This window comes from Pezoporus occidentalis, unplaced genomic scaffold (genome assembly GCF_034315485.1).
Source record: "Pezoporus occidentalis ecotype Australia unplaced genomic scaffold, CSIRO_AGI_Poc_V1 ctg103, whole genome shotgun sequence".
Lineage (NCBI taxonomy): Eukaryota > Metazoa > Chordata > Aves > Psittaciformes > Psittacidae > Pezoporus > Pezoporus occidentalis.
In genome coordinates, this window is record NW_026912812.1 from 2,515,840 (window position 1) to 2,541,093 (window position 25,254).

Here is a 25,254-nt window from a genome sequence, read left to right on the forward strand (position 1 = left end):
ATAAGAACAGTTTAATAACTGTTTTAATAAGAACTGTTTTAATCAGAACAGTGATAATAGAAAGAATACCAACAATAACAGGAAACAATGAGAAGAAATGAAAGCTCAGAAAACCTTAGTGATGCAAAATACAATTTCTCTTCACCCACCAACCCATACCTAGCCCGACAGAACACGGATTCGGCCTTCCGAGTGACTCCCTGCAGTTTATATACTGGGCATGAGGTGCCGTGGTATGGAATACTCCTTTGGCTAGTTTGGGTCAGGTGTCCTGTATCTGCTTCCTTCCAGCTTCTTGTGCTCCCCCTCACTGGCAGAGCATGAGACTGAAAAATCCTTGATCAAGGTAAGTGCTACTTATCAACAACTAAAACATCAGTGTGTTACCAGCACTGTTCTCAGACTAAAGCCAAAACATAGCACTGCACCAGCTACTAGGAAGCAAAATAACTCTTACAGCTGAAACCAGGAAAGACAGGATACCATATTGTTCCTTGCCCATTATAACCTTCTGACACTTTGGCAGCATTCCACACACAGTCTGGCTAGAGGAGGAGAAACAGCCTGTTTATTCAGTCCTGGGTTAAGGACAATCTCTTGTTCACAGACACCCTCTTCAGAGGCCAAGCAACAATTACTGCTGCCATTGTCACCCTCACAGGAGGAGGCCAAAAGGCAGACCAGCACCTTCTGACAAGGAGGAATGCTGTCCTGATGTGAAAGCACCATGGGCATGGGATTGCAGGTCATTCAAGATGGAGAACAGGACATTCCTCTTGCATTAAAATCCTCAAGATGCCTTAATTTAAGATGCCTTTATTTTTGACCTTCATTTAACCACTGCAACCCTTGATTTTCTTAAGACTGGTCCAGGTGGAACCATTCCTCTTGGCCCCTTGTGCAACTGCTTGTAACCAGGTTCAACAGGCTCCAGCATAGCCTCTCACTGGTGTATTTCCCCAACACTAAGGCAACCACAAGGACACTCCACCTCCACTTTGAGGCACAAAGAATTCATATCTCCATGTAAAATCAGCTGGATACTTCAAAGCTCGTACTATCTTCACAGCACACAGGAAGGCATCAGTGACTATTTCACACAGCTCAGACTGTAGACTTGAGCTCATTTGTGGAAGTCACAGCTCAATTTTCAGCAAACTACACTCATCGACTTTATTCCAACACTGAGTTCATACCTGTTCTTGTAGAACTGCATCACAAACTCCACTACAGGGAAGCATCCATACTTGGCTGCAGAAGCCAACAATTCACTTGACAGAGATCAATACAGTCAAGTAGAGGAGCCCAAGTCCCTAGCTCACAGCTTGACAAATGCCACTCCACTTTACTCCGCAGACCTGTCCTCCCCAGCACCACCACCAAAACAAAGACTTGATAAAACTAGCATATTTGCTGAAGTTATTTTAAGGAACTAAGGTTCTTCACAGGAAACTAACATACAACTTCACAAAAGTTCACTCTTAATATGCACATCTAAATTTTGTGCAAAAGAATTAACTGCAAAGTAATTTCAAGGTATTGCTACTAAAGATGCTTTCATTTTTAAACTTGAAAAAAAAAAATTATTTCTCCCATTCTGTTTTTTTGCTACCTTCCAATTAATTACAAACACCTATGAATAATGCTTATTCTGTTGGGGTTTCTTTCAGGAGGAAGAAAAAAAAGTGCTTATTTAAGGAGTTTCACTCACCTTTTAGTTACAGAGAGCACACTATACTGAATCAAAGTGTCTGGTGGTGTTATACTACATAGGGGCATTCCATTTAACTTAAATGTACCATGAAAGACTTTTTCCCTCAATTTGAAACCCCAAAGTTCTATGCCAACATCCTTCCTGAACTATACTTGATCTTTTTTTAAGAGTACAAGAATTTCCCATATTTCCACAACAGTGAATTATCAAAAATTTGCTATCCAACGCGTATAAAGTGAAATTCTGGAAGAATTACATAAGCAACATTTATCCAATAATTCCAAGCCTCAAAAAAACCTGAATTACTCCTATTTTTAAGGGACATTTTCAGCATGCTGAAGTCAAGGAATCCGGCCTGTCCCTGGTCTACCCATGCTTATGTAAAACTTCACAAAAGAGATAAAAACATTTCCCTGTTTCTCTGCATCCTGCCAAATACTATTATTCCTGGAGAGTAGCCAGAGCACCCATGTGGCGGTTAAGACACACAAACCATATCCTCAAATATCTGAGCACATGAAATACCCTCCTGCAGGTGTGTGCGTCCATCCACCCACAGCTGCACTTTGGATATTGTAAACTCTGTGAAACACAAAATCAGATTTTGAGAAACCCAAGTTACTTTACACTGAATACCCTATCTCTTAATATTGATATCTCAGGTTATTCCTCTAGATTCAAGAGAAGGAAAATATTTCTGATCACCATTAAAGCCACTATCAAGTACCAACCAATTATTTCATTACTATTGTAATTAGAATCAGTCAAGCAGAAGGATCAAAATTTGAACTTCTTTCATGATTTAAGACATATGAGCAGTTACATTAATCTCACGTCACCATTAGAACAAAGGCACTAGAAAAGCAGCACTAGCAACAGGATACAGAGTAACATGAAAAATGTTTTGTGTTCAGTCCTTGCTCTGTTCCCCGTCAGCGATCTATTAACTATTCCACTGTGTCATGATATTTGATTTAATTACTGTGATTAATGGAATTTTAATTTAATGGTTTGCATTAACTCTCCTTAATGTTTCCCACCTTTTTTTTGAAATATAAAAGGGGGAAAACCAACTGAAGCCAAACCAATAATATTCCAAAGAGCAAGACTTTGGAGTAAAACTAAAGCAGATACCTTGTTTTCTTCCTTCCATTATATATTAATAATGTTCTCTTACAACAAAAGCACTATATACATAAACACACAAAGGGCACTTTTATTGTGTTCTCCCATCCTATTCCAAATTATGGAAAATGTACATAATGTTTAAAGGTAAATCTGGCAGAAAAGTATATTTTTCACTTTCTGACTAAGAGAGTTAAAAACATATACATCTCTCAACTCTTAATGCCTCCAGAGATGAACAAGTCCAAGAGGAAGGGGAAAAAAGCCCAAAACATATCCAACCACAAAACCACAATGACCAGCTGCAGAGGCTTACCAACATTTGGGAAAGAAATCTTTGAAGATTATTGAAGTATTTAAAACATTAGCTCACTTTTCTGGTTACTCTGAAGATAAAAAGGAATCCACCCAAAAGACTATTTTAACTGAGATAAATATGGGGGTTGAATGTCACCACATTTTGGAATGGGTTATCCTTTCTGTAACAGAGGTATTACTACATTAAACTTATGTAAAGACTTAAAAACAATGCATATCCATTCAAATTGTATTTATTTAATTACACTGTTATGCAAATAAGTTAGGTCCATATAAACTCCATTTTGTTGTATGTACAACCTATGGCATTAGAAAGCTGATTGAGCCAGCTGGTTAAGTGTCCGCCCCATCCTCTGGAATGCGCATCTTCAGATACTTTCTCTGTCCATCAGCTGGTTCTAGAACAGGACCACCACTTCCTTCATCCCCAAAGTAGACTGGAAGGGGAGAGGAAGGAAACGAAAGTCAGATTTGCAGCATGTACCTCCTTTTAAATGGATATTTGGAAAACACAAAGCTGGAGGAACAGCCCTATAAATGTATAGAATAAATGCTAGCCCCAAAATACTGAAATAATGCCACCTTTAAAATAAAATTTAAGCCTACAGAGCATGAACATGTGCTCAGAGAAATAAGCATTTGTAAGCTTTGTATTAGAGCAAACACATGGTTCCGGTATCTATGTACATAACATTCTGGTATGAAATGCATGTAAGTGTACTCTGCAGACACAGTCGACCAGGTCTCAAACTGCTAGTGAAGCTAAACATGGAAACACTGTCCAAACAACAAACAACTCCAAGTCAGTTCTTAAGACAACAGAGTTTACTGAAATTCTAACATGATCTTGACACTTTTTTCCACATTTTCTACTGTTAGAAGTAGCTCCCTTGAATCACCGTATCTTGAAAAGGGGATTCCTACACACTGTAACTCTGTGAATGCTAAAAGAGTTAATACGTGACTTTGCAAACAATACAGTCTATCAATTCTCTGTCTTAGTAATACCTGGTTCTTTATATTAATCAAAGTTATTTCAAGAAAAACAGAAGTGTCACCCCTTCTTCAGAGCTTTAATTATTTTGACACAAGGGAGCCCTCCAATAAAACTCACATACCACAAGAATTCAAGTATTACTAATGCTATGATATTGCAGCATTAATAAACACCCCTACAGAAGAGGCAACATGAGCAAATGCACTTGCTTCACGACAATGGCTAATACTGAAGGACAGAGCCATTTATTTCATGCAGCCTTTATGCAGTGTTGCTACCATATCTTCAAAGGCAGAGGAAGACTTGGTTTTGGTTTAAATTCATGGTAAGGAGCTGAGAAGTGCAGGAGCTTGCATAAACTAGCCCTACAACAGATTAGAGGGGCAGCTTCCACTGAAAAGGTACAGAAAGTCCCATATATTAAAAGCCATGGAAGGCTAAGAGAAAGGCCATCCCAAGAACCTGTGTTTGCTTGCCTTCTCATTTGAATTTCTAAAGAAACAAAGAACCTCAAGCAGCTATGCTTTCACCCTAAATAATAAAAACAACAAAATGGCTGAAAGCAACCTTTCCAACTGTTGCTGTCCAGAGATAATACTCAAAAGAGTGACTACCTGCACTGGATTTGCATGTACATTTGGAACAGATACATACCTCCAGATGGTTGGCTCAGGCATTCCAGGATCTGCACCTCTCTTAAAACCTGAAGTGAAACATACATTATATACATATATGGAAAAATATGTATGTGCAGATGCCAAAGTACTTAAATCACTGTCAAATTATTCCAGCCCATTAAGCTGCAATAAAAAAAGAAAACCCACTGAAAACTGCAATTTATGAAGTCCTGTATAAACATGAATAAAAAATGCACGTTCTAATCAGGGTTAGAAAACAGAGAAAATAAGTATGAGTGTACATTTTTATAGTTTTCCTTTAATTCTTACCTGCATCTTTATCTGATTTAAAATTCAGGGTCAACTAGCTATGTGGGACGGAGGAAGTTATCAAGACATACACACAAACACACAGATTTTAAATGTTGTTCAGAAAGCAATTTAGTACCACCAGTGACACCTATAACTGGTACAAGTGAGCACCCTTGAGTCCTAACAGGCAATGTTCTGCAATAACACCTGATACAGAACTTACGAGTAATATTTCAGTAACAGTTCACTCAATGTAGAATGACAGAATTCTAAATGCTGAATCAATTAAACCCTAAAATCTTCTACTTTTACTGGCACTTTCTGAAAACCCACCTAGTTCTAAAGCCTGCAAAGAAATAAGATGTTTGTGAATCTACTCACACCCAGGAAAATGGAAAGTTAATTATGAAGAGTTCATGCCCAGATAATAACTCAAATACCAACTGATCAAAACAAACTAGAGAAGCAACTGAAGGTTCACTGTATGAAATATCTTTGCCCACTGGACCATAATTTAAGTCTTGAAGCAGAATAATATATTTCATGCACTGTTCAACATGCGGTCTCCCACACTTGCTACCTAGAAATTGATGTTATATGAAAAATATATTATCTCCCTTGTTTACAGAAAATGAATAATGTTGGCTTGACTGAAACATAGGCCATGAAGGTTAATGGAAAAACTTCCATCAACTTCATGGGCACTGCGTTAGCTCTTTGAAGAGCTAACCCACCTTATGTGATTTGAGACTATTAAACATACTGATCCACTTTCTTTGGTTGCCATGCTGTCCAGCAAAATCACTTTAAAATTTGTGACACTGGAGTTACACTCCAGTGACATGGAGTTACACTCCATGTGTGTGAATGTGTCTGGCTTCCTCTCTTCCCAGTACGTTAAAATAAAAAGGCAGATTTAACAAACCCTCACTGGTCTAATTTACCTACACAACAAGGGCAGACACTTCAAAGCAAGTGTAAAAAAAAAACGCAGACCAGTTACCTATAATTGCACTTCCACATACCAAGCTCCCTCTTACATCCCATGAGCATGCCATCCTGACCTAGAGACCCAGAAAGCCTTTCAGAAAAAGTTTAAAGCTAATTCTGAAAGTTTCCTTTCCTATGTTTAGTTTAGTGTCTATTTCATATACACAAGGGTCAATACACAAATTTACTTTCAACTAGTGACATCAAGAGCTGTGTAGCCTCTTGCAGTTGTGCTGCATCACACGTTCCCTCTCAGACTCGAATGTAATCCCAGAACAAAAGAGGTTCTTCCAATTCTACCAGAATTCAAGTGCATGCCACCTCCAAAGTAAAGGCAAGTAAAGGTGGCACCTGCACACCCCCCTCCCATCTGCTCACACTTAGAGCAGACAAATTCAGAAGGCAGCAATACAGATGTGGAATAGCACACTTATTTTCTGGAGGCATGAGGTTAAACTACTACAACTTAGCTTCTCACTGCAACATAACAAATATACTAGGCACACTGATACTAGTACAACCATAAACACAATTAGATGGCTTAATATGACTTGAAGTTAACTTATTTCCTCTGGCGTCCCTCAGAACAAAGAGCATTTTTCCAATATTCACAGATAATGTCATAAAGTTAAAATTAAAACAAAAACTCAGCAAGCACAAAACTAGGTCACAAAACACTGCCGAAATTCCCACCCACAAGATACCAATTTAAAACAACTGATAAACTAAAAATGGAAATGCAATTGAAGTTTAAACTTAATACTGCCAATTCAGGGTTGGGTTTTTGTGTGTGTGTGTTTGAAGGGACCTCTTGTACTTGTTAAAGCATGAATGCAACTTAAAGAGACCAACTTTTTCCTAATTGTATCTACTACATGAACAATCAAAGCCCTGCAAATCTGCAGGGCTGTATTCCCTTCAATTAAAAAAACCTATCAGTTTGGACTGTAAACATACCAAACTCCCAACCCTCCTTAATGTTTGCATTCAAGGCAGAGCACACCTGCCTAAGGTGTTTTTCCCAAAAGCCCAATGGTAAAACAGATTAACAGCAGGAATCGGTCTTCCTGGGACCTCTTGTCATAAAAGAAGCAAAAAAAAATGTCAGGCCTGTTGCACACATTCGTATTTTAAGTGGGTCAGGTTCTTTAATGAGGACAGCTGATGGCACACCGCCCAAACTCGGCAGGACAACTACCATGTGGTAGTGATGCCTAGCCAGCCCCATGACAGGAGCAAGTGAAACACACCCTGGGCCGCCAGCCATGACATCGGGGCAACCACAGCAGTTCATAAATAGCACCCACACCATTTTGGGAGAGACTGTAACCTGCACCTAGCTGGAAATTCAATCTCAGTCACGAAGCTGAGGCGCTACGAAGCAGAACTCCGGACGCACAGAGTTCTTCCTCACACACGGCTGCCTACTGCAAAAAACACGCAGGCGAGCCTGCTAAAGCCCGCAGTCTCTAACGCATGGTCTAATCGCAGCTTCGCTTGCTGTTAAGCTGCTCCGATGCCTGCTCCCCCCGCGGCCCAAATGGAGGTCCTCCCCTCACTGGGCATGCGGAAACATCCACCCGGAAGGAAAACGGGCAGAAAAGCCTTTTTGAAAGACGGGAAAAAAAGAAAACAAACAAAAAACCCGTCTCGCCGTTCTGCCAAGGGCGAACCTTCACCCTACTTCGCCACACCCATCCCAGCAGCCACTTTACCCTCAGCACTCCCCTGTCTCATCCATCCGCGCATGCGCGGGGACAGGCCGCGGAGCCCAGGTTGCGGCGCCGGGCGCCTCGCCCACGCACGTGCCCTCTCTCCCCCTCCCCCCTCCCCCCCCCGCTTACTACCGGACGGGCAGTAACGGCCCTGGCGGGATGGGAGCGAGGGGTGTGTGCGCCCCCGTCTCTCAGCCTCGACAACGGCCCCCACCTTCCCAGCCCCCCAGACCCCTCCTTCGGTGCCCCGTCCGGCACTGACCGAGATACAGCACAACGGGGATGAAGCCCCAGCGAATGGCGAACTGCCCGCCCTTAAAGAGCTGCTGTAACCGCTGCTTGGCCTCTTTGCTAAGCTTCGGCATTCCGGCGGCCACGGAGAGATGAGGAGGAGCCCAACTGCCCTTGCAACCCTGCGCTAGCGGCGGTGGGCGGAACCCCATCGCGCCGCCGGTGAGTGACAGGGACGAGACACCGCCTTGGCGGCGGTGGTGGTGGCGGCGGCAACAGTGAGGGGCGGTCCTGGCCTGCCCTGAGAAGGGCGAGAAAATGGCAGCCGTGGTTTCCGTTTTGCTCCTCGGCCGCCAGCGCGCATGTGTGGTGCTGACGCTCGGACCGCAGCCCTGAAGGGATCGTCCGGCGGGTATCGGGTCCGCAAGCTGGGGGCGATGGGCGAACGGCAGTCCGTCAGAATCGGGGTGTTTGTTCGAGGGTGAGGGAGTTACAAAGCTGTGAGTCTTATCCATCTGCCTGCAGCCACTGCGCTCATGTATTTGTGTTTCTTTCCTGGAGCTGTCAAGGTGTGCACGCTCTTTGCACACTGCCTGCGGAGGCTGGCGGGAATGCCTTTTGGTAAGTGCAAGGTAGAGGTTGGAGTTATAAGGAAAGTATTTCTGGGTAAAATTGGAATTGACTCTCCATCTTTGATAGCATACTATGCAATGTGACGAGTGTGTGGAAACATAGAGTTCTGGGAGTGAAAGTTTACTGCCTACATGGGGAAGGACAATATGCCAGTACAGAGCTTAGGGCCTATTGTTCTTACAAACTCAAAGCCCGGATAAGTACTGGGACACTTTGTTTTCTGACTGATAAATGATTGGTCTCTGCAAAAAACCCTTGCAGTGCCCAAATCACCAAGCTATTATCTGTTTAACACCGCTACTTATGAGACATCTTGCTGTGTGATGTCTGTGGCCTTGACTCAGCCAGTTATGTCATATCTGTACCATGTTTTTGTGCTCTCTCATGTAGTGTTCCTGCTTTTTGCTGTAATGCCAGATCCAGGTCTTCAGGTGCTAGTACTACTTACGTGGCTACAGTATTTAACATCAGCAGTCTATAACATGTCTGCTAACTATATGAAACTCCAGTCATAGTTTGAAGGAAATTTAATTACATGTGGAAACTCTGGAAAATGTTCTTAGAAGTCACTCTGTGTGACAGTGCAGAAATCTATTCAGTTTTGTTCACAGCCATGATTTACTGAACAGACACATTTAAAGTTCTGCATGTTATGTACTGCTTTGCCTAAGGCAATTATTTTGAGTTTTGTAGCCATTTTGTCACATTGGGAATAACAACATGTCAGTGCTTTTAGATCAAAAAAAGAATTCAGGGCTGTAATAAATATCACTTGCACAGATCCCTTATTTTGTCTTCCAATGTGTGGATGCCTGCTCTGCCATTCTGAGATTATAAAAATACAATCTTATAGGTGGCCCCTTGCTTTCCAGGTGTGGATAGGTAGCAAACTGCAAGCCACATGAGGGATTCTTGCAGCCCACAGCTTGCTTTTGCCATGGTCTACCCGTAATCAAAATGTGGAGGATAAAAGAATGTTTTGGTGATGTGATAGCACAAACATGCGGTTATGTTACAGAATGCACAGAAGGCCTTTCCTTGTGTGAACCAATCAATATGTATTGTGCTTTCATGTGCATTAAATGTGTTGATGTGACTGATGCACATTTAATGATACCCAACAAATAAAGCAGAGACGTAGCATTTGTGAGTGGTTTCTTTATGAACTGAATAGCTTATCCCTAAAGAAAGGTTAGGCACCAGTGCTGTAGTTCATCTGCAGATGAACATCAGTATGAAACATGGATTGTAAGCCTACATCTTTCCCAAAAGAGCATGTGCTCATGACATATGGCACATGATGTGATCATATCTCCTATTTTCTTTATATATTTTCAGCCACTGGGGTCAACAAAGTGTGCTTCAAATAATATCACATAATAATGGAAGCACAGTTGTTTCAACTGACTGTGTAAGAGTTAGTGTTGCTTGGTGAAGTTTTTTAACAGTCAGTTTTGGCTTACTCCACTTTTCTGCAGAAGTTAAGCTGCTGGGATAGGTAGAAAAATCCTAGCTGAGATACCTTCATTTTACTTTTAAAGTATCATCTTGCAGGTAGGGCCTTTTGCAGTTGGCTATTCAGCAACCAAGATGATGTTACGTCAAAATAGTACCTCCAGATTAATGTAACACTTTCAGTAATCAAGAATTTATGGAAGATACAAATGGAGTAGTATCTTCCATAAATTCTAAGGTCCACTTTCCTGTGTAAGCCTTGCCAGCTAGTAATAGAAATAATTCATCCATAAAAGACAGAGCTGCCTCTGAACTGCTGTTTGTTGCTTTATTTCTGGATGGTGTTAAAGGTGAGTTTGTACTTACCAGTGTGGTCACCTGTTCCTACTTTGTCATACCTGGCCTGGTACTTGTATATCAGTGGATTGCTCCTGAAATGGGTACTACGTAATTATTGTTAAATTACTTTTGGCTTAGTCTTTTCTTCAAACTGTGAGTTCAGTCTTGAAATTGAGGTAGCAAGTCTTTCTATCCACAGGTTTGCATTACCTTTCAGGTTTTTTTGGTATATCGCTGATGTCAGACTTTCCAAACTAGTCGAATTGCACAAACATTCAAAAATAGAAAGTTACCATTCTTTTGAACAGTTGTAGTGAAAGCTCATTCGTCAGCAGTGGCTTGTCAAATGAGAAAAAGCTGAAAGCAGCATTCTTTTCTGACCCTTGCAAAGGAGAAGTGGTTGCTGCAGGAACCTGTTTTTCAGTAGTTTGAACTGTACTGATTTTCTCTGTAGACCAAATCATACCTGTTCCCACAATGTAGTTACTGTTACAGCGTGTTCTTTTTAAACATACAGAACCAACTGTTCATTACAGCACACAGCTTGTTAATAATCTCTTATAAATAGAATGTGACCCACTGTATTTTAATTCAGTCCAGAAGATATTTTCCTTAGTGTGAGATTCAGAAGGTCAAATAGATTAAGCAACTGATCCAAATGATTAAACAGCTCTGTCTCCTTTGATTATAAATGGGTTTAAGTGTCACACGTAATACAGTATATTCTTACTGTGGATGTTCTTGAAGAAGGGTATTCACAGAAATGTGCCATATGTACCAGCTGCTTCTCTTCATTCCTTCACAATACCAAGTTAAGGAATAATTTCCAGAGCACAGAAACTTACCTTGGTAGCTCACATTTCTCATGTTTGCTAATTCTAATGTTTGACTAAAACCTTGTAGGTTATTTCCTTTAACTATAGAAGCCAGGAATTGAATAGCAGAAAAGTTAGTATTTCTTTGCCATAATTTTCTTGCAAACAAAATCTGTGTGGCTTAGAAGAGCGCAAGTGCATGTGTTTCATATGCAAGTGAAGAAAGTTGATTCTGTATAGCTAGTGGGCCAAATTGATATAGTGTTACAGGCTGAAGCTGAGAAAGCATATCTGTAAACTAAGGAAAGTGACTGGAGAACAGCACTTCTTCCATCATAACACATATAATCTCATACTATCCAAAGTATCGTATTTGCAGTAAACCAAACAAAAAACCAGCAACCCCCCCCCCCCCCCCCCAAGAAAACAAAAACACAAAAACAACACAAAACCCAGATCATGCCAAGGATAAAGGGTTGCACTAACTCCAGGAGTTTTCTGTGCCTTTATTTGGCTCCTGTTGCACCTAGGAAGGTAGAGGCTATAAGGGCTCAGCAGTCCTTTGGTGAGCTCATGACTTAGCCAAAGGGTAAAAGAGCACCCGTCATCTTCCTGGCACATTGAAGCTGGTGGGGCAGCACTATTCAGATAACTGAAATACTGGAAATTGGTCTCTAAAAGCAAAGATGCCAATGACGGGGCATGAAACAATGAGCTGTTTTGAAGGGAGAAGTAATACCCAGAGAAATTGGTAGAAGACAGGAGGAGGATGTTGTGGGAATGCGTTGGGACTAGTTAATGTTAATAATTTATTATCCTTCCATGAAGGATATTGGATTTACTTGATTTTTTTTTTTTTTTTCCTTATGGCTGATAATGAAGAGAAATACACTTGAAATGGTGCATTCAGTAAATATGAAAAACAAGCTCCAGTTGCTGAAGTGACAAAAGAAAATCAGTAATACCATATATGCTTGACAGTTTTTTGTTACAAAAACCTTTTTGAATTTATTTTGTCTCGTAGTTCATGTAATCAGCAGCAACAATAAAATCAGAAATAAAATTGCATTGGTTTTAGCTAGGAGAGTAAGAATGTGAATCCCTGCTGTTTTATTAACTTGATGAACAGTAATTTCACAAATGTGTGTTTTCATGGCAAATAAATATCACTAAACAGTCACTACAAACCAGCCAAATTCTTCTGGTTTTATGGGTAAAGGAGAGAACTGAGATTCTTACAGACATGTCTGAATCACTTGTGTGTCAGTCTGTAGTTCAGGGAAATGTCCTTCTGCTTAATGGATTTAGCTTGTCTTTGTTTTTTGGTGCAGAAGGTACATGTCAGGTTGAATTCCTGACCTCTGAAGTTTAATGTCAACACACTTCAGAGTAAAACCCCACAACAGTGCACGCACCTCAGAAGGCTGAAGAAGGAGACAAACTGAAGTGACACATAAAAGTTTGTGAAAAATCACCATAAACTCTATGTAGGCAATTCCTGCAGGCCTCCATTATGCACTTTTGATATTTTCCCTTTAATGTAATGCAGTTCCCTGACATTAAATTCATCTGCTTGGTAACAAAGCTTTGAATGACTATTTAGGAGGAACTTATATTTCAAAGATACTCCAGAGGTATTTCATTCTTGAGAATTACATTGTAAATCTGTGCAAATAATGCGAGAACATAAGTAAGAGGAATTTAACAGATTTCCATTGCAGACTGATTCTTTACAATTTCAGTAGAAAAGGTCCTATGTTATGACTAGAGACTCTATCTCACTTTAGTACTACAATTAAACTTTCTATTTTTGTTGTGACTTAGCAATGATGGTCCTTTTCTTCCATCCCATTTTAGTATTCCCATTGATTTAGTCTAATAAATCCCAGCTATGCTGAACTACTGGTCTGGGAGACGTTCCTTGTTGATTTAAAAAGAGACAAAAATGGAAAGCACTGCAGTCAAAATAAAAAAGACTGAGGCTGTCCAATTATGTCACATGGGAAACATCAGGATTTTAAATGTCTCTTTCTTGAATGTTGGTAAGATCTGGGTTACTTGAGGGTGAATATGTTTGAGTTTTTCCATATATCCTATTTTCAAAACATACTTGGAATACAGAGCAGTAATGCATATACGAAAAAATTCTGTCCACATTGGAATATCTCATATGAATTTCTCTGTGACACTCATTAGCTGTACTTTGGTCACTGTTTGATAGTATTTCCAAGAAAACTGATTCTGTCAAATGCCCATCTAGAAAATCGGTAAAGTGATCAGAGTGGTAGGAACAAAAAGCAAAGTGGAGTAATTTTGTATAATCAATACAGTAAACCGCAGCTGAAAGTAATATGGAGTTGGGTGCAAACAGTAATAACTTCATTACTTTTCCTTACAGCTTCTGAGGCCAGTGAAGGACAGACAACAGTCTGAGGGGAGACAGCATTCAACAGAAGCTCATCAAGTGCTTTTAGAGGCCTTCAAGAAGAACTGCTGTTGTGCTTGAAAATTGAATATGACCTGCTGCAAAACTTTTGTTTAAAACCTTAGTTTCCAATTCTCCCAGTCTTCATTTAATGATGAAAATGAAGTGTTATATTTAAAGATAATGCTACCTTTTACCATAGGTAGTTCGTCTGAAGAAACAACAGTTCTTAAATACATGTTTTTATGCTAGCAGTACTTGGCCAAGGATGAAAACCATCATCTGATTCCTTGCATACTTTCAGTGATACGCAAAAATCTGATGGATTAAAGGATTTTCTGAGGCCAAAACTGATATCCATATTTACTCATTCTTTGGTTTTAAATTAAGCTTGAATTTTTTTTTATTTTTTTTTGGGGGGGGGGGGGGCATGTGGGCAGTGAAGGTTTCAGTATCTCTGGGAGGGTTTTCCTCTAAAAATATTTGAATGTATTTGTCAATAATCTCAGCTAGGCTTTTGTTGCTGAAGAACATATTGTTATGAGAGCACGCGTTTATAAAGATTTTAAAGGATTTAAAAGATGTTTGGTTTAGGCAGATTTTTAGTATGACTGAAATGTGGAGACAGTGTTCTCACAGGAGAATGGATAATTGGTACATAAACTCTGAATAATCCTGAAAGATACAGCAAGGCCGTGAGAGGCCCAAGGAAGCTTAAGCAAGCAAGATAAGAAGAAGCTGGAATTCACTGATGTAATGAGAACTGTGCACTGTTGGCAAGCTTTTGAGGTCAAGTTCCCACACCTTTGCTTAACCAATTATATGCTAGTTGCAAAGGGTCTTCAAGACATGTATCCAATCATAATATGCCAAATCACTGTAAGTGCATGTAAGAAATAGTATTTAAGGGGTTAAGGCTTTGTAATAAACGGCTTTTTGTCTGATCATATTGATCTCTGACTGAGTCCATATATATTCTGCGGCAAATGGCGCCCGAACAGGGACCCCCCATATTTTTCATATTGAAACTGAAGGAATTAAAGCGCATGGCACCGAAGAAAGTGGAAAACGCGGAACTGCAGGGACGTCGGCTGGGTTCGATCCGGCAGGACCAGGATCGGGAGGTAGTCGCCTCGGAGCGGAGCCTAGTGAGCCCGGAAGACACTGCGCAGTGCAAATAAGGTAACAGCCGACGGGGTCTGGAAAAGGGTTAGGATGGGGAATCAATTAAGTAAAGAAAAAATGGTCATCCTTAAGCTCTTCCAGCATATCCTCTCAGTGAGAGGGATAGAATATGACGATAATCTGTTAAAAAGATTGTTGCTCTGGAGTAAAGAAAAAGAGCTGATCAAGGGGGTTAATGAAGCTTTTGATCTCGGGACTTGGAAAAAAATTGGGGCATGCCTGTGGGATCAAGTTACTTGTGGGTTTAAAGAGGTGAAGTCTCTTGCTGCCCCCTAGTTACTACTAAAAGGGACTCTAGCTGCAATGAAGGCTGAGAAACAGGCGGCAAAATCCGTTTTTACAGCCCTCTCTGACTCACCTTCACAACAGCAGGGCTCGGCACCTACATTAGATTTAGCACCCAGTGCTACAGCCATGGTAGTGTCGTCTGCTTCAGGCATAAAACATTCTGGCCAAAAACTGGAGTGCAGTACAGTATGAAAGCTTGAGGACCCTGCACCTTTCCTCTATCCTGTGTCAACAACGCCTTTACCGGTGGTAGCTCCAGCTGATACTCGGGAGTCAGTAGCTACTGAGCAACCAAAACAAACTGATGTTAACCCTTTTCATGCTGCTACTGCCCCTGAACTTAGTCCCCAAGAATTTTTGCTGGGGTGGGAGTCTCCTGAGGAGCAGAGTGTAACTCCTTCACAGCTCCTACATTTTAGAAGTGGGTTTGAGGAGCTTGCTGCAAAGGCTGCAGATGAGAATTTAGAGTGTGATCCTCATCACCCTTTGCACGGTGTTTCATCTGAAATGTTACTGGGAAAGGGACAATTTCACCCTGATGGAGTACAAGCTCGTATGAAAATTGAAGTTTTACAGCAAGTACAGCAATTGGCTTTAGCTGCTCTGAAAGCTGTGCCGGAAGCGGGAAAACCTAATCCTTCATATACATCAGTAAAGCAGGGACCTACTGAGCCATATATGCAATTTATTGACAGATTGACAGAGGCTATCGAAAAGAATATTGATCTGGCATCTAATGCTAAAGAATCCATGCTTATGTCTCTGGCTATGGAAAATGCTAACCCAGCTTGTAAGCGTATTTTGCAGGTTTTGCCAAAATCTGCTGGTCTTCAAGAAATGATGGATGCATGTTCTAAAGTGGGCACAGCAGAGGAAAAGGCTGGATACATGGCTACTGCCTTTGTCGCTGCTGTTAAACCCCTTCTACAACAAGGTCAGGGTGATTGTGGGGGTACTAAAGGACAAGCTATTATTGAACGAACACATCAAACTTTGAAACAACTGTTGGAAAAACAAAAAACGGGAAGAAGGACATACACCTGTAGCAAGGATACAGAAAGCTGTATATGTTATGAATTTTGTGCAATTGACAGGAGACTTTAATGACCCCCCTGCTATAATACATGGTCAGGCATTAGGTTCAGGTTATATGACTAAAACTCTGGGTATTTTGGTCCAGTACAAGGATTTGGAAACCAGTATTTGGAAAGGTCCTGTGAAAGTAAAACTAACTGGTCGAGGTTTTGTATGCGTAATTACAGATTCCGATCTGCGGTGGGTGCCGGCTCGATGGGTGAAAGCCTGGAAAGAGCCAGCACCACCCCAGGGCAACCCCCTTGTCCATGATTGAATTAATTGAAATTTCAGCTTAGGACTTCCGTTTTATGGATGTTTTCAGTCCTTCTTAAAGTGAAGGGAGCAATCTTTTACTTTAAAGAAAAAAACAACAAAAAAAACAACAAAAAAGCACACACAAAAAAAAAAAAACAAACAAAAAAACCCACCACCCTCCACCCACGCCCCAGAACCTACAGCGAGACAAACACAGGATACAGGCATATTGTGTGTGTTTTCGGTGGTGGGAAGGTCTTTCGTATGCTCTTATCAGGGGTATTTGGCATACAGTGTCTCATTTAATACAGTCTCTCTGTGATACTTATGAACTAGAAGTTAGTAAAAATAAGTATGTCCAGGTTTCTATCAACCTTTGGAGACCTTTGTAGATATTGCTGGCCACTTCTTCCAGCATAGGCTGGCCACATGTGTTGGAATGAGTGTGCGTTTTGGTCAGTATAAAAGCCCAAGCCTCATGCACTGTGGGGGAGGCAGAGTCTCTGCGGGGACGCCCGCTAAGGATGAGTGCCACCTTGCACTGCAACAGTGCTTCTCGGAGCTGTTTTTCTGTTAGTCTCCACAGGGTCCTTATGCTACGTTCTGTACGTGGGACCGTGTAGTGAGAGTAATAATTGTCTTTTTGTGTTTCAGATACTGTACTTGTGTGGAGTGTGCTTGTGGGATCCCACACGTGTGTGTGTGTTGAGGGCAGTCGGTGTTTTGTGTATTGTTGGGTTCAAGTAAAAGTTTTTAACAGGTAGCTGTTTAACATTTCGGGCATGAAACAGTTAATGTAAAAGTGCGGCTGCCGGCAGGTATTTATAGTCGCTGCTGAAGCAGGCAGGCAGCTGTAGCTGCTGCCCAGCAGGCTGGCTTTTGCAGGGGTAAAAAAAAAAAAAAAAAAATGGAAAAGGGGGAAAGAGCAATGATGCTGCAAATATGCAGTTTATCCTGTCTACTTCTCAAGAACTGATAACCGGGACTGCCTGCAAAGTTTGTGAAGCCTTGCCATGAGCTGGACAGACAAATGGAAAAACCTGATGCCTCGGCTACAGGAGCTGACCGTGAATACCCCAAGCAGAATGAGATAGAGGAAGAGAAAAAACGAATAACTGCAAAGCATCACTTGGGGACACCTGAAAAGTAACATCCTGAATATGTGTGCTTGTAAAGTAGCTATTATTAGAGGCTGTGATTTCGTGTATAAAACCACCTGTATTTACTAACTAGTTGCTAATAAGAAACTACACCTTGTATTGTTATAGATTTGTCACTTGTAAAAGAGATGTTAGAGTATGGAAATTTGCAGTAGCTGCTAGAAAATGCTAAGGCAAAAGCTAGAAAGATTTTAATACAATGGTAGTGTTATAAAGCAGGTGATGGAACAAATTAAGAGGGTGGGAGAATTCCACTGGTAAGAAATTTCTTTGGCTAGTCCCTTGCTACCACCAGCATCTTCAACACGCTGCTGCACCCTGTAATAGTTACTCTGCTAATGTAAATTTGTGTGTGCCTTGCTGTAGTAGCAACTTGTTACTGGATGAAGCAGGTGAAACTCTGCATTGACAACAAGGTGCAAGGACTGAGGCTGACAAAATGCCTGCTACCACAACCAAGGGCAAGACTGGGTTGGCCTCTGTGTTTGCCACCAAGAAGAACCTTTAGCTCCGCCGTTGGCTGCAACCCAGCAGGCGTGGAGCGGTGGGGACACATGCCATGCCAGACCTTGATGTGAAGGATGGCCTCCCCTGTTGTCAGAGAGCCATAAAGGAGAAAAAAGGGGCAGGCCCAGCAGCCTGTAGTTGGCATATGTTGGAGATATGATCTAGCCCAAATCCCCTGCTCAAGTAGGGTCACCCAAAACATATATAAAACAAAAAGGGGGAGATGTGGAGACAGTGTTCTCACAGGAGAATGGATAATTGGTACATAAACTCTGAATAATCCTGAAAGATACAGCAAGGCCGTGAGAGGCCCAAGGAAGCTTAAGCAAGCAAGATAAGAAGAAGCTAGAATTCACTGATGTAATGAGAACTGTGGACTGTTGGCAAGCTTTTGAGGTCAAGTTCCCACACCTTTGCTTAACCAATTATATGCTAGTTGCAAAGGGTCTTCAAGACATGTATCCAATCATAGTATGCCAAATCACTGTAAGTGCAAGTAGAAATACTATTTAAGGGGTTAAGGCTTTGTAATAAATGGCTTTTTGTCTGATCATATTGATCTCTGACTGAGTCCATATATTTTCTGCGGCACTGAAACAAGATGAGAAAACCAGTGAATATACTATAGTTTCCAAAACAGTCTTTGCTCTCAGTGTACTTGTTTTTATTGCAGTTCTGACCTTAGTACATTGTATTAAGGCAAGCAGCCATGAAATTGAGAATGTAAGCCTTTGCAATCCGTTGACAGCATTGCACATGAAAATGCAATATTTTTCTTTAATGCAGAACATAAAACTGGATCATTTGAAAAATAAGAATTGTAATTAAAAGTCGTATTTCTGCTTCCTCTCTTCAGTGAGCATTTGTTGTAACAGTCTCTCTTAGCATGTGTTTACAAAATAAACATGCTGCTGAAACCCCTTTTCCTGACAATGAAATATTCTAAAATCGTGATTGATGCACAGCATTGGCTTCACAGTAATCCTTTTGGATGCACTCTTTTAAATTTTACATGGTAAATGTATACAACAACCAGCTACTAATTATCTCCTGGTTATAAGCAAAGAGAAAGCAAGTAGTAAAGCAAAAGGAAGGACTTCTAAGCTGAAATATACCAGGTGGATGTAGAACAGTTCCCTGTGGGTTTTCTGCTAGAATGTTTGTTTTTCTTTCTGGTCAGTTGCTGTGTATATCCCTAAGTATCCTTTTCCTCTGGCACTTCCCAAACAGGAAGGCTGTTTGTTAAAATTAATATTTTTTTTAAAGGTATAAATTAAATTTTAATGTAACATCTTACATTTGAATAGAATTAAATAGTATACATTTAATAAAATTATATAATTAATAAAGCATAGCTTTAATTCTTCAGAGTCTATATTGTAGCATTGTCATTGTAATAGTTTTTAACAACATGCAATGCAAACTAGAGAGGTCAAATTATAATAGCAAAGGTAAAATATGTATCTTTTCAGATCTTGAATAAGATTACCCAATCAACAAAGTAAATGTGTCATGTATATTCATAAACTAAATCTTTCTAGCTATATCTAAATGTTGAACAAATTAGTTAGGTTAACTGAATGTAGGTATTAATTTATCTTGATTGTTCCCTTTGGGTGAATTAGCTTCAGAAATTTAAGGACAACCCTTTTCTCATATTCCTAATTCAGCATGGCCTAAATGTGACCAGCAAGGTGAGGAACAGTTGTCCTGCCGAGCTCCATCAGAACACATTGCATGAGCTGTCTACTAAAGGTGACACTCCAAGAAGAACTTACTGCCTTTCAGAACTTGAAATGGAACCAATGTTGACAAAAGTATCAGCATTTGTGCCTGTCTGTATTGTTCACATTTCAGTAGCTCAGATTTCACTGAAAATTCTTTGAGATCTTCAATATGTGGAGGATTATAATCAGTAATTGAGAATTATAATAAGGAATAATTAAGGCCTTTTGTAGATAACAGGGGGTGATCAAGGAAAGCTCTTTTCTTCCTTTGCAAGTCTCCTGTAGTGCTGTCAGGGTTAAATGAAATGCAACTCATGGTTTTACTATTCTATTAAAATAAAACTTAATATCTTAAAATGGTGTATCTTTGCCTGTCAACATAATATCTGTCCAGCTTTGTCTATTTTAGCATAATCATATGCCATATTTATCCCAGAAAAATGTTTTTATATTTTATTAATTTTAAAATATTAAGTAGACACACAAGTATATCTTCTCTATATATTGACAGCCAATTCACCTCTCTGTAAGTTCCTCTTAGATTCTTTCCACTAACGCATAGACCACCAATGACCTTTCAAGAATGTATCATCTGTTATTGTTTCAGTGTGGCAATGCTGCTGCTTTTCAGTTAGGATTATTAAAAATAACCCTCTGCACCTGGGTTGGGGCAATCCCAGGCACAACTATAGGCTGGGTGGAGAATCGATTAAGAGCAGGCCTGGGGAGACTTGGGTGTGTTGAGTGAGGAGAAGTTGAATTGACCCAGACCAGAAAGTCAAATGTACCCTGGGCTGCACCAAAAGGAGTGTGTCCAGCAGGTCAGGGAGGTCATTTTCCCCCTCTGCTCTTGTGAGACTCCACCTGCAGTCCTGCATCCAGCTTTGGGGCCCACAAGAGGGACATGGACTTGCTTGAGTGAGCCCAGAGGAGGCCAAGAAGATGACAGAGAGCTGGAGCACCTCTGCTATAGAGACAGGCTGAGAGAGCTGGGCTTGTTCAGCCTGGAGAAGAGAAGACTCTGGGGAGGCCTTTGAGCAGCTCCTGGTGCCTAAAGTGGCCTACATGAAACCTGGAGAGGGATTTTTTACAAGGATGTTTAGGGATAGGACAAGGGGGAATGGCTTTAAACTGAGAAAGAGGAGGTTTAGATTAGACACTAGGAAGAAATTCTGTACTATGAGGATAGTGAGTATTACATATAAAGTACACATCTGAAGAAACCACATTTTACTCCTTTATTTTAGATTTAGGTAGCAGTCACAAGATATTAGGTGCTGTTAAGTGTAATGAAGCATGAAGATGACAAGATAAATGAGCCAGAGGCTTTTCAAATTGATCACATCCTCCAGTTCATAATGGTACAGATTTTGTATTCCAGACACAAGTATCACCTTGGGGTTGAAATTATGCTAGATGAATCCATGTGAGTAAGGGTAATTAAAATAGCTTTTTTCCTCCCCCAGTAACCTTCCTACTTTAAATATATAAAGGAAAATGAGACTTCCTGAGTTAAAGAGATGAGTTAATTGCATGTGGGATTTGTGATGGAAAAATCTCTAAAATAAGCATGGTAATGAAAGTTCTGTCGCATTTTACGGGGAAAGGCTGCCCCTAATTACAGTACTAGACTACTGTCTTTTAGGACATTAGTACTTGACTAGTATATTTAGCACTATATGTAACATTAATTGTGTCATAGCAAAATACTTTTCTGTTGCTTTTCTAGTAAATGTCTTTAAAACCATGTGCAGACTGTTCCTTCCCATATTGTATATTCGTTCCAGCAACTGTGATGTGAATGGTATGTTGGTAGGCTTTTGAAAACCCAAAGAACAAGAATCTGCCAGAAAGCATTGATGGGACTTTAAAATAAATCTAAAGTTACTTAACTACTATTAAAAATAAAAAAGAAATGACTACAGGCCTCAGTAAGTTGTATCAGCTTCTGTTAATTTAGTTCCTCTACTTCATTGCAGAAAGACACAGTTGATCCAAAATTTATTAACAGTGTTTCATTAAAGCCACAGAGGGCAGAGTTGAATTGGAAACTATTTTCGCTACTGCAGTTATTTGAACTTAAAATACCAGATAGTCCCTCGAACTCAAAACTGATGACAATCATCTTATTACTTCTCTACTATTCTAGTTACACTTGTGCTGGATAAAAGCTTCTTTACAATTGCTGTTTGACAAAATGAATGTTTTGCTATGTCTCAGTAGGAATAGTGAATCATGTTTAAATAAAGATGCTACTATGAAAGATGGTAAGTCAGTGTATTAGCAGCCATGTGTTACAGGGGAGAATCCACACTGCTTAATAATTAATCACATATATCTTAAAATGTTTTTTAAAAGCTGGTGAATATCATTTGTCTGTAAGATGAAGAAACTTGAGCAATAAGATGCATATTTCTGAAACCTAGTCCAGTGCTCAAGCATATCTTTGCACAATGACATGTCTGCTTTTGTGGGCATTCTGGAAATGATTGCTAGCAGCCCAAATTGCTGAGGCTGGGGAGCTTAGGCTAATGAAATAGGTGTAGATCTTGAGAAGAATATTCTTCTCAAGATGGGTCATGATCAGATCAGATTAGGTCAGATGGTTAAGGACCTGTTTTAAGAACAGTATTTTATTATTAAAATAAGTATTCTGCTTTTTTATGTATATTTGTCATTTTTTAAGTTAGGTTGTACTCTTTCCAAGGAATGAAGAGCTTTTCTGTGTAGGCCTTTAAAGCCATTCTAACCTCAGTACTAGGAAATGTATCATTAAAAAGTCAATTTACATGCAGGTGAAGGATTAGGATGCTAACAGACTGTTCCTCCCTTCCTTTCATCTTTAGTTATGAGGTTTTCAGGAGTGCTACAATAGTCTTCCTTGCAGCTCACCAAGCTCACCCTATTTAGTGTACCTGTGGTCAGTTACATTTGTGGGATTAGTGTGACTATCTGTTAATTTTTTTTTTTTTTAATGTGCTTAGGAGGTTATTCTTCATGGTAACAGCTTTTTACATTATAAAAACATACTGGGTTTGGGTTTTTTTTGTTTGTTTTTGTTTTTGTTTTTATCTATAAGCCCTAGTGTAAACTATTCTTTCTCTTTCTAGAGAAGACTGGAGCCACTGTGTTATAAAGCTTGCCATTCCTGAGACTTATATCAGATATACCACAGAACATCTGGTGCTGTGTATTGAAAACTCCACTTACAGAATGAATGACAGCATTGCACAATGCATTTTTTGGTTTGGGGTTTTTTTTCCTTACTGCTAATTTGCAGTGGACAGGTGGTGGCAGGAATTAAGTCATTGGTTTGTGTGCCTCCAATGAAAAGGACCACGTTATAAATTACAAATTAGAATGTGAATGAATGGGTGCTTAACAGTTTGGAATCAAATACTGTATAACCTATTACTTTGTTATTAATATTTGGTATATTTCCAGACAAACCATGTTAAAATAGGAGGTAGAAATATCTGGCAGTGATTTAAAGTAACTTATAACAATGTGGGAATTATTCCAAAACTTATTACTGTAAATGTAAGCAATGAATTTCAGGTTAACCTTCAGAGAAGTAAGCCACATGTACAGGGGGAGCTTTCAGACAACTTTTGCGATAGCCTCTTACTGACTTTTCAGCTTTATATTCAATATTTTCTAAGTATTGTATGAAGGTTTGTAAGAATGGATTACAAAAGAATTTACAAAAAAAAAAAAAAGAATTCCTGTATGATTCTTGATGATTTTTCCATGTATTTTATAATCTGCATCTCACAAAGACCAAATAGTCTCCACTTTTTTATATTTTTCCATGTATTTTATAACCTTCATCTCCAAATAGTCATCACTTTCTGTAACTCACAGAGGCCTGAAAATGCAATTGTCTTAAAGGGGAGAAGATGATTAATTTTCCCTTTTGCAGAAGGTAAGCTCTCCTTTTCTCAAAATAACCTCTAACTAAAGGCATTTATTTGCAGACCAATTTTACAGCAAACCGCTGTATCCCTTAGCTCAAGAAGAAGCAGGAAAGATACAATTCAATTAACTAAAACTGCTTCTTTGAGAAGTGTGGTTGCCCGTGTCAAACTTTGCTTGATCTTTGATTTGGTCGTTTTACAGGCATCTTACTGTAACATAGGAGTCCTGAACATTAATGCATTTAATGAGCTTTCTGATTAAAGTCATATTCCTGATCAATAGGGCACAAGGCCCAGTTGGTAGAGGAAGGCTTCAGCACTTACAGAGTAAGCAGCAGTTCTGAAGGCTGAAAAGACATTAAGGCACAAATATTTCTCACCAGCTGCCTGGAAAGTTGCAGTGTCTGCCATCAAGAAACTGTTCTATAACTCATAGGGAAGGTGGTGCTTGCTGCAAGAATGGTACTGGTATCCAAACTAGTTTAAGTTAATTCTGAAAAAACCCACAGCTCACACACATGCACATATGTACACCTGTATAGACACTTATACATGCATTATATGTATATAAATGCATATATTTATATGTATATAAATGCATATATTTATATGTATATAAATTCAGTACAGAACTGTAATTTAACAGAATTATTTTTAAATGAGCCAGCTTGGATATCACTAACCAGGTATATGTGTTTATAACTTTGTGTATGTATGTATATAGCCATAGAGCAAACCTGAGCTGCAGTTTGGAAGTACTCAGTGTTTCAGCTGCTTAAGAGCCATATATGCAACTATTTGACATTAGAAAACCAGAAACATTCTAATTGAAGTGATTAGGTTGGTACATAGGAGTTCTGTAGTAGAGGCAGGAGCAGAGTCCTCCTGAATTTTCTGATGCCAGTTTCCACAAAGAATTTGAAAAAGGAGTTTTTCATGCACTTAACTTCCAGTTGTGGTGGATGCTTTACCAGAGTCCACTCCAGGCTTTGAAGAAGCCAGGTGGTGTGTGGTGACAAAGAGTTGAGAACCATGGTTCTATGACGGCTTGCTCAGTTGAGAGCAAGGATTCAACATAGGACGTAAGACATAGTACATAGGACAGTGTGTGACATCTCTGACTCCATTCTGTGGGATCTTAATCGCAGTTGCTCTTGTTTATGTCAAGGCCAAAGAGCTGCACTTAAAAAACAGCTACTGCATAGGAGGAAGAAACAGCAATATAGAATGACTGTCTTGACACTGTAACTGTAACATACCTTTCATTAATGGACTCAGTTTGCTTCCTCCAGAGCCAGGTTTGCACCACAGAGGTTTGTTCTTGCTCACCTCAGGGCACTGAGTTTCTGTTAATACAGAGGAAAAGCAGAAAGGTTGATAAAATCTGCAAGCAGACTGTGTTACCTAAAAACATGCAGTCCATGCTTTCATGCCATGCAGAGCACAGCACTC

The 25,254-nt window shown here is 39.9% G+C and overlaps 1 protein-coding gene, 1 long non-coding RNA gene and 1 other non-coding gene across 5 annotated transcripts; 2 read left to right on the plus strand and 1 right to left on the minus strand.

The window, feature by feature from the left end:
* Positions 1–3,374: 3,374 nt before the first annotated feature.
* TOMM7 (translocase of outer mitochondrial membrane 7) lies at positions 3,375–8,286 on the minus strand. Of its 2 annotated transcripts, XM_062616903.1 has the most exons (3): positions 8,051–8,286; positions 4,809–4,857; positions 3,375–3,594 (listed from the first exon to the last, which is right to left on the minus strand). In XM_062616903.1, the coding sequence occupies exons 1-3, from the start codon at positions 8,229–8,231 to the stop codon at positions 3,579–3,581; spliced, it is 246 nt and encodes an 81-aa protein (XP_062472887.1). In that variant the 5' UTR covers positions 8,232–8,286; the 3' UTR covers positions 3,375–3,578. The 2 variants fall into 2 exon arrangements, with proteins under 2 accessions (XP_062472887.1, XP_062472884.1); XM_062616900.1 differs by lacking the exons at positions 3,375–3,594; positions 4,809–4,857 and adding an exon at positions 7,196–7,631 and having other exon boundaries at positions 8,051–8,231.
* On the plus strand, positions 8,129–14,038 carry LOC134162718 (uncharacterized). 2 transcript variants are annotated; one of them, XR_009964418.1, is made up of 2 exons: positions 8,129–8,241; positions 13,660–14,038. It is a non-coding gene; the product is annotated as an uncharacterized LOC134162718 (long non-coding RNA). The 2 variants fall into 2 exon arrangements; XR_009964420.1 differs by lacking the exon at positions 8,129–8,241 and adding an exon at positions 8,308–8,640.
* On the plus strand, positions 13,946–14,033 carry LOC134162750 (small nucleolar RNA SNORD93). Its single transcript, XR_009964437.1, has one exon. It is a non-coding gene; the product is annotated as a small nucleolar RNA SNORD93 (small nucleolar RNA).
* Positions 14,039–25,254: the final 11,216 nt, after the last annotated feature.

What these genes read in the sequence shown, in the direction of transcription:
- TOMM7 (XM_062616900.1), bottom strand. Translation starts at nt 8,231, where the DNA reads ATGGGGTTCCGCCCACCGCCGCTAGCGCAGGGTTGCAAGGGCAGTTGG. An exon ending in CCCCGTTGTGCTGTATCTCG is followed by an intron (nt 7,632 to 8,050) that starts GTCAGTGCCGGA and finishes CCGCATGCCCAG; the next exon opens with TGAGGGGAGGACCTCCATTT.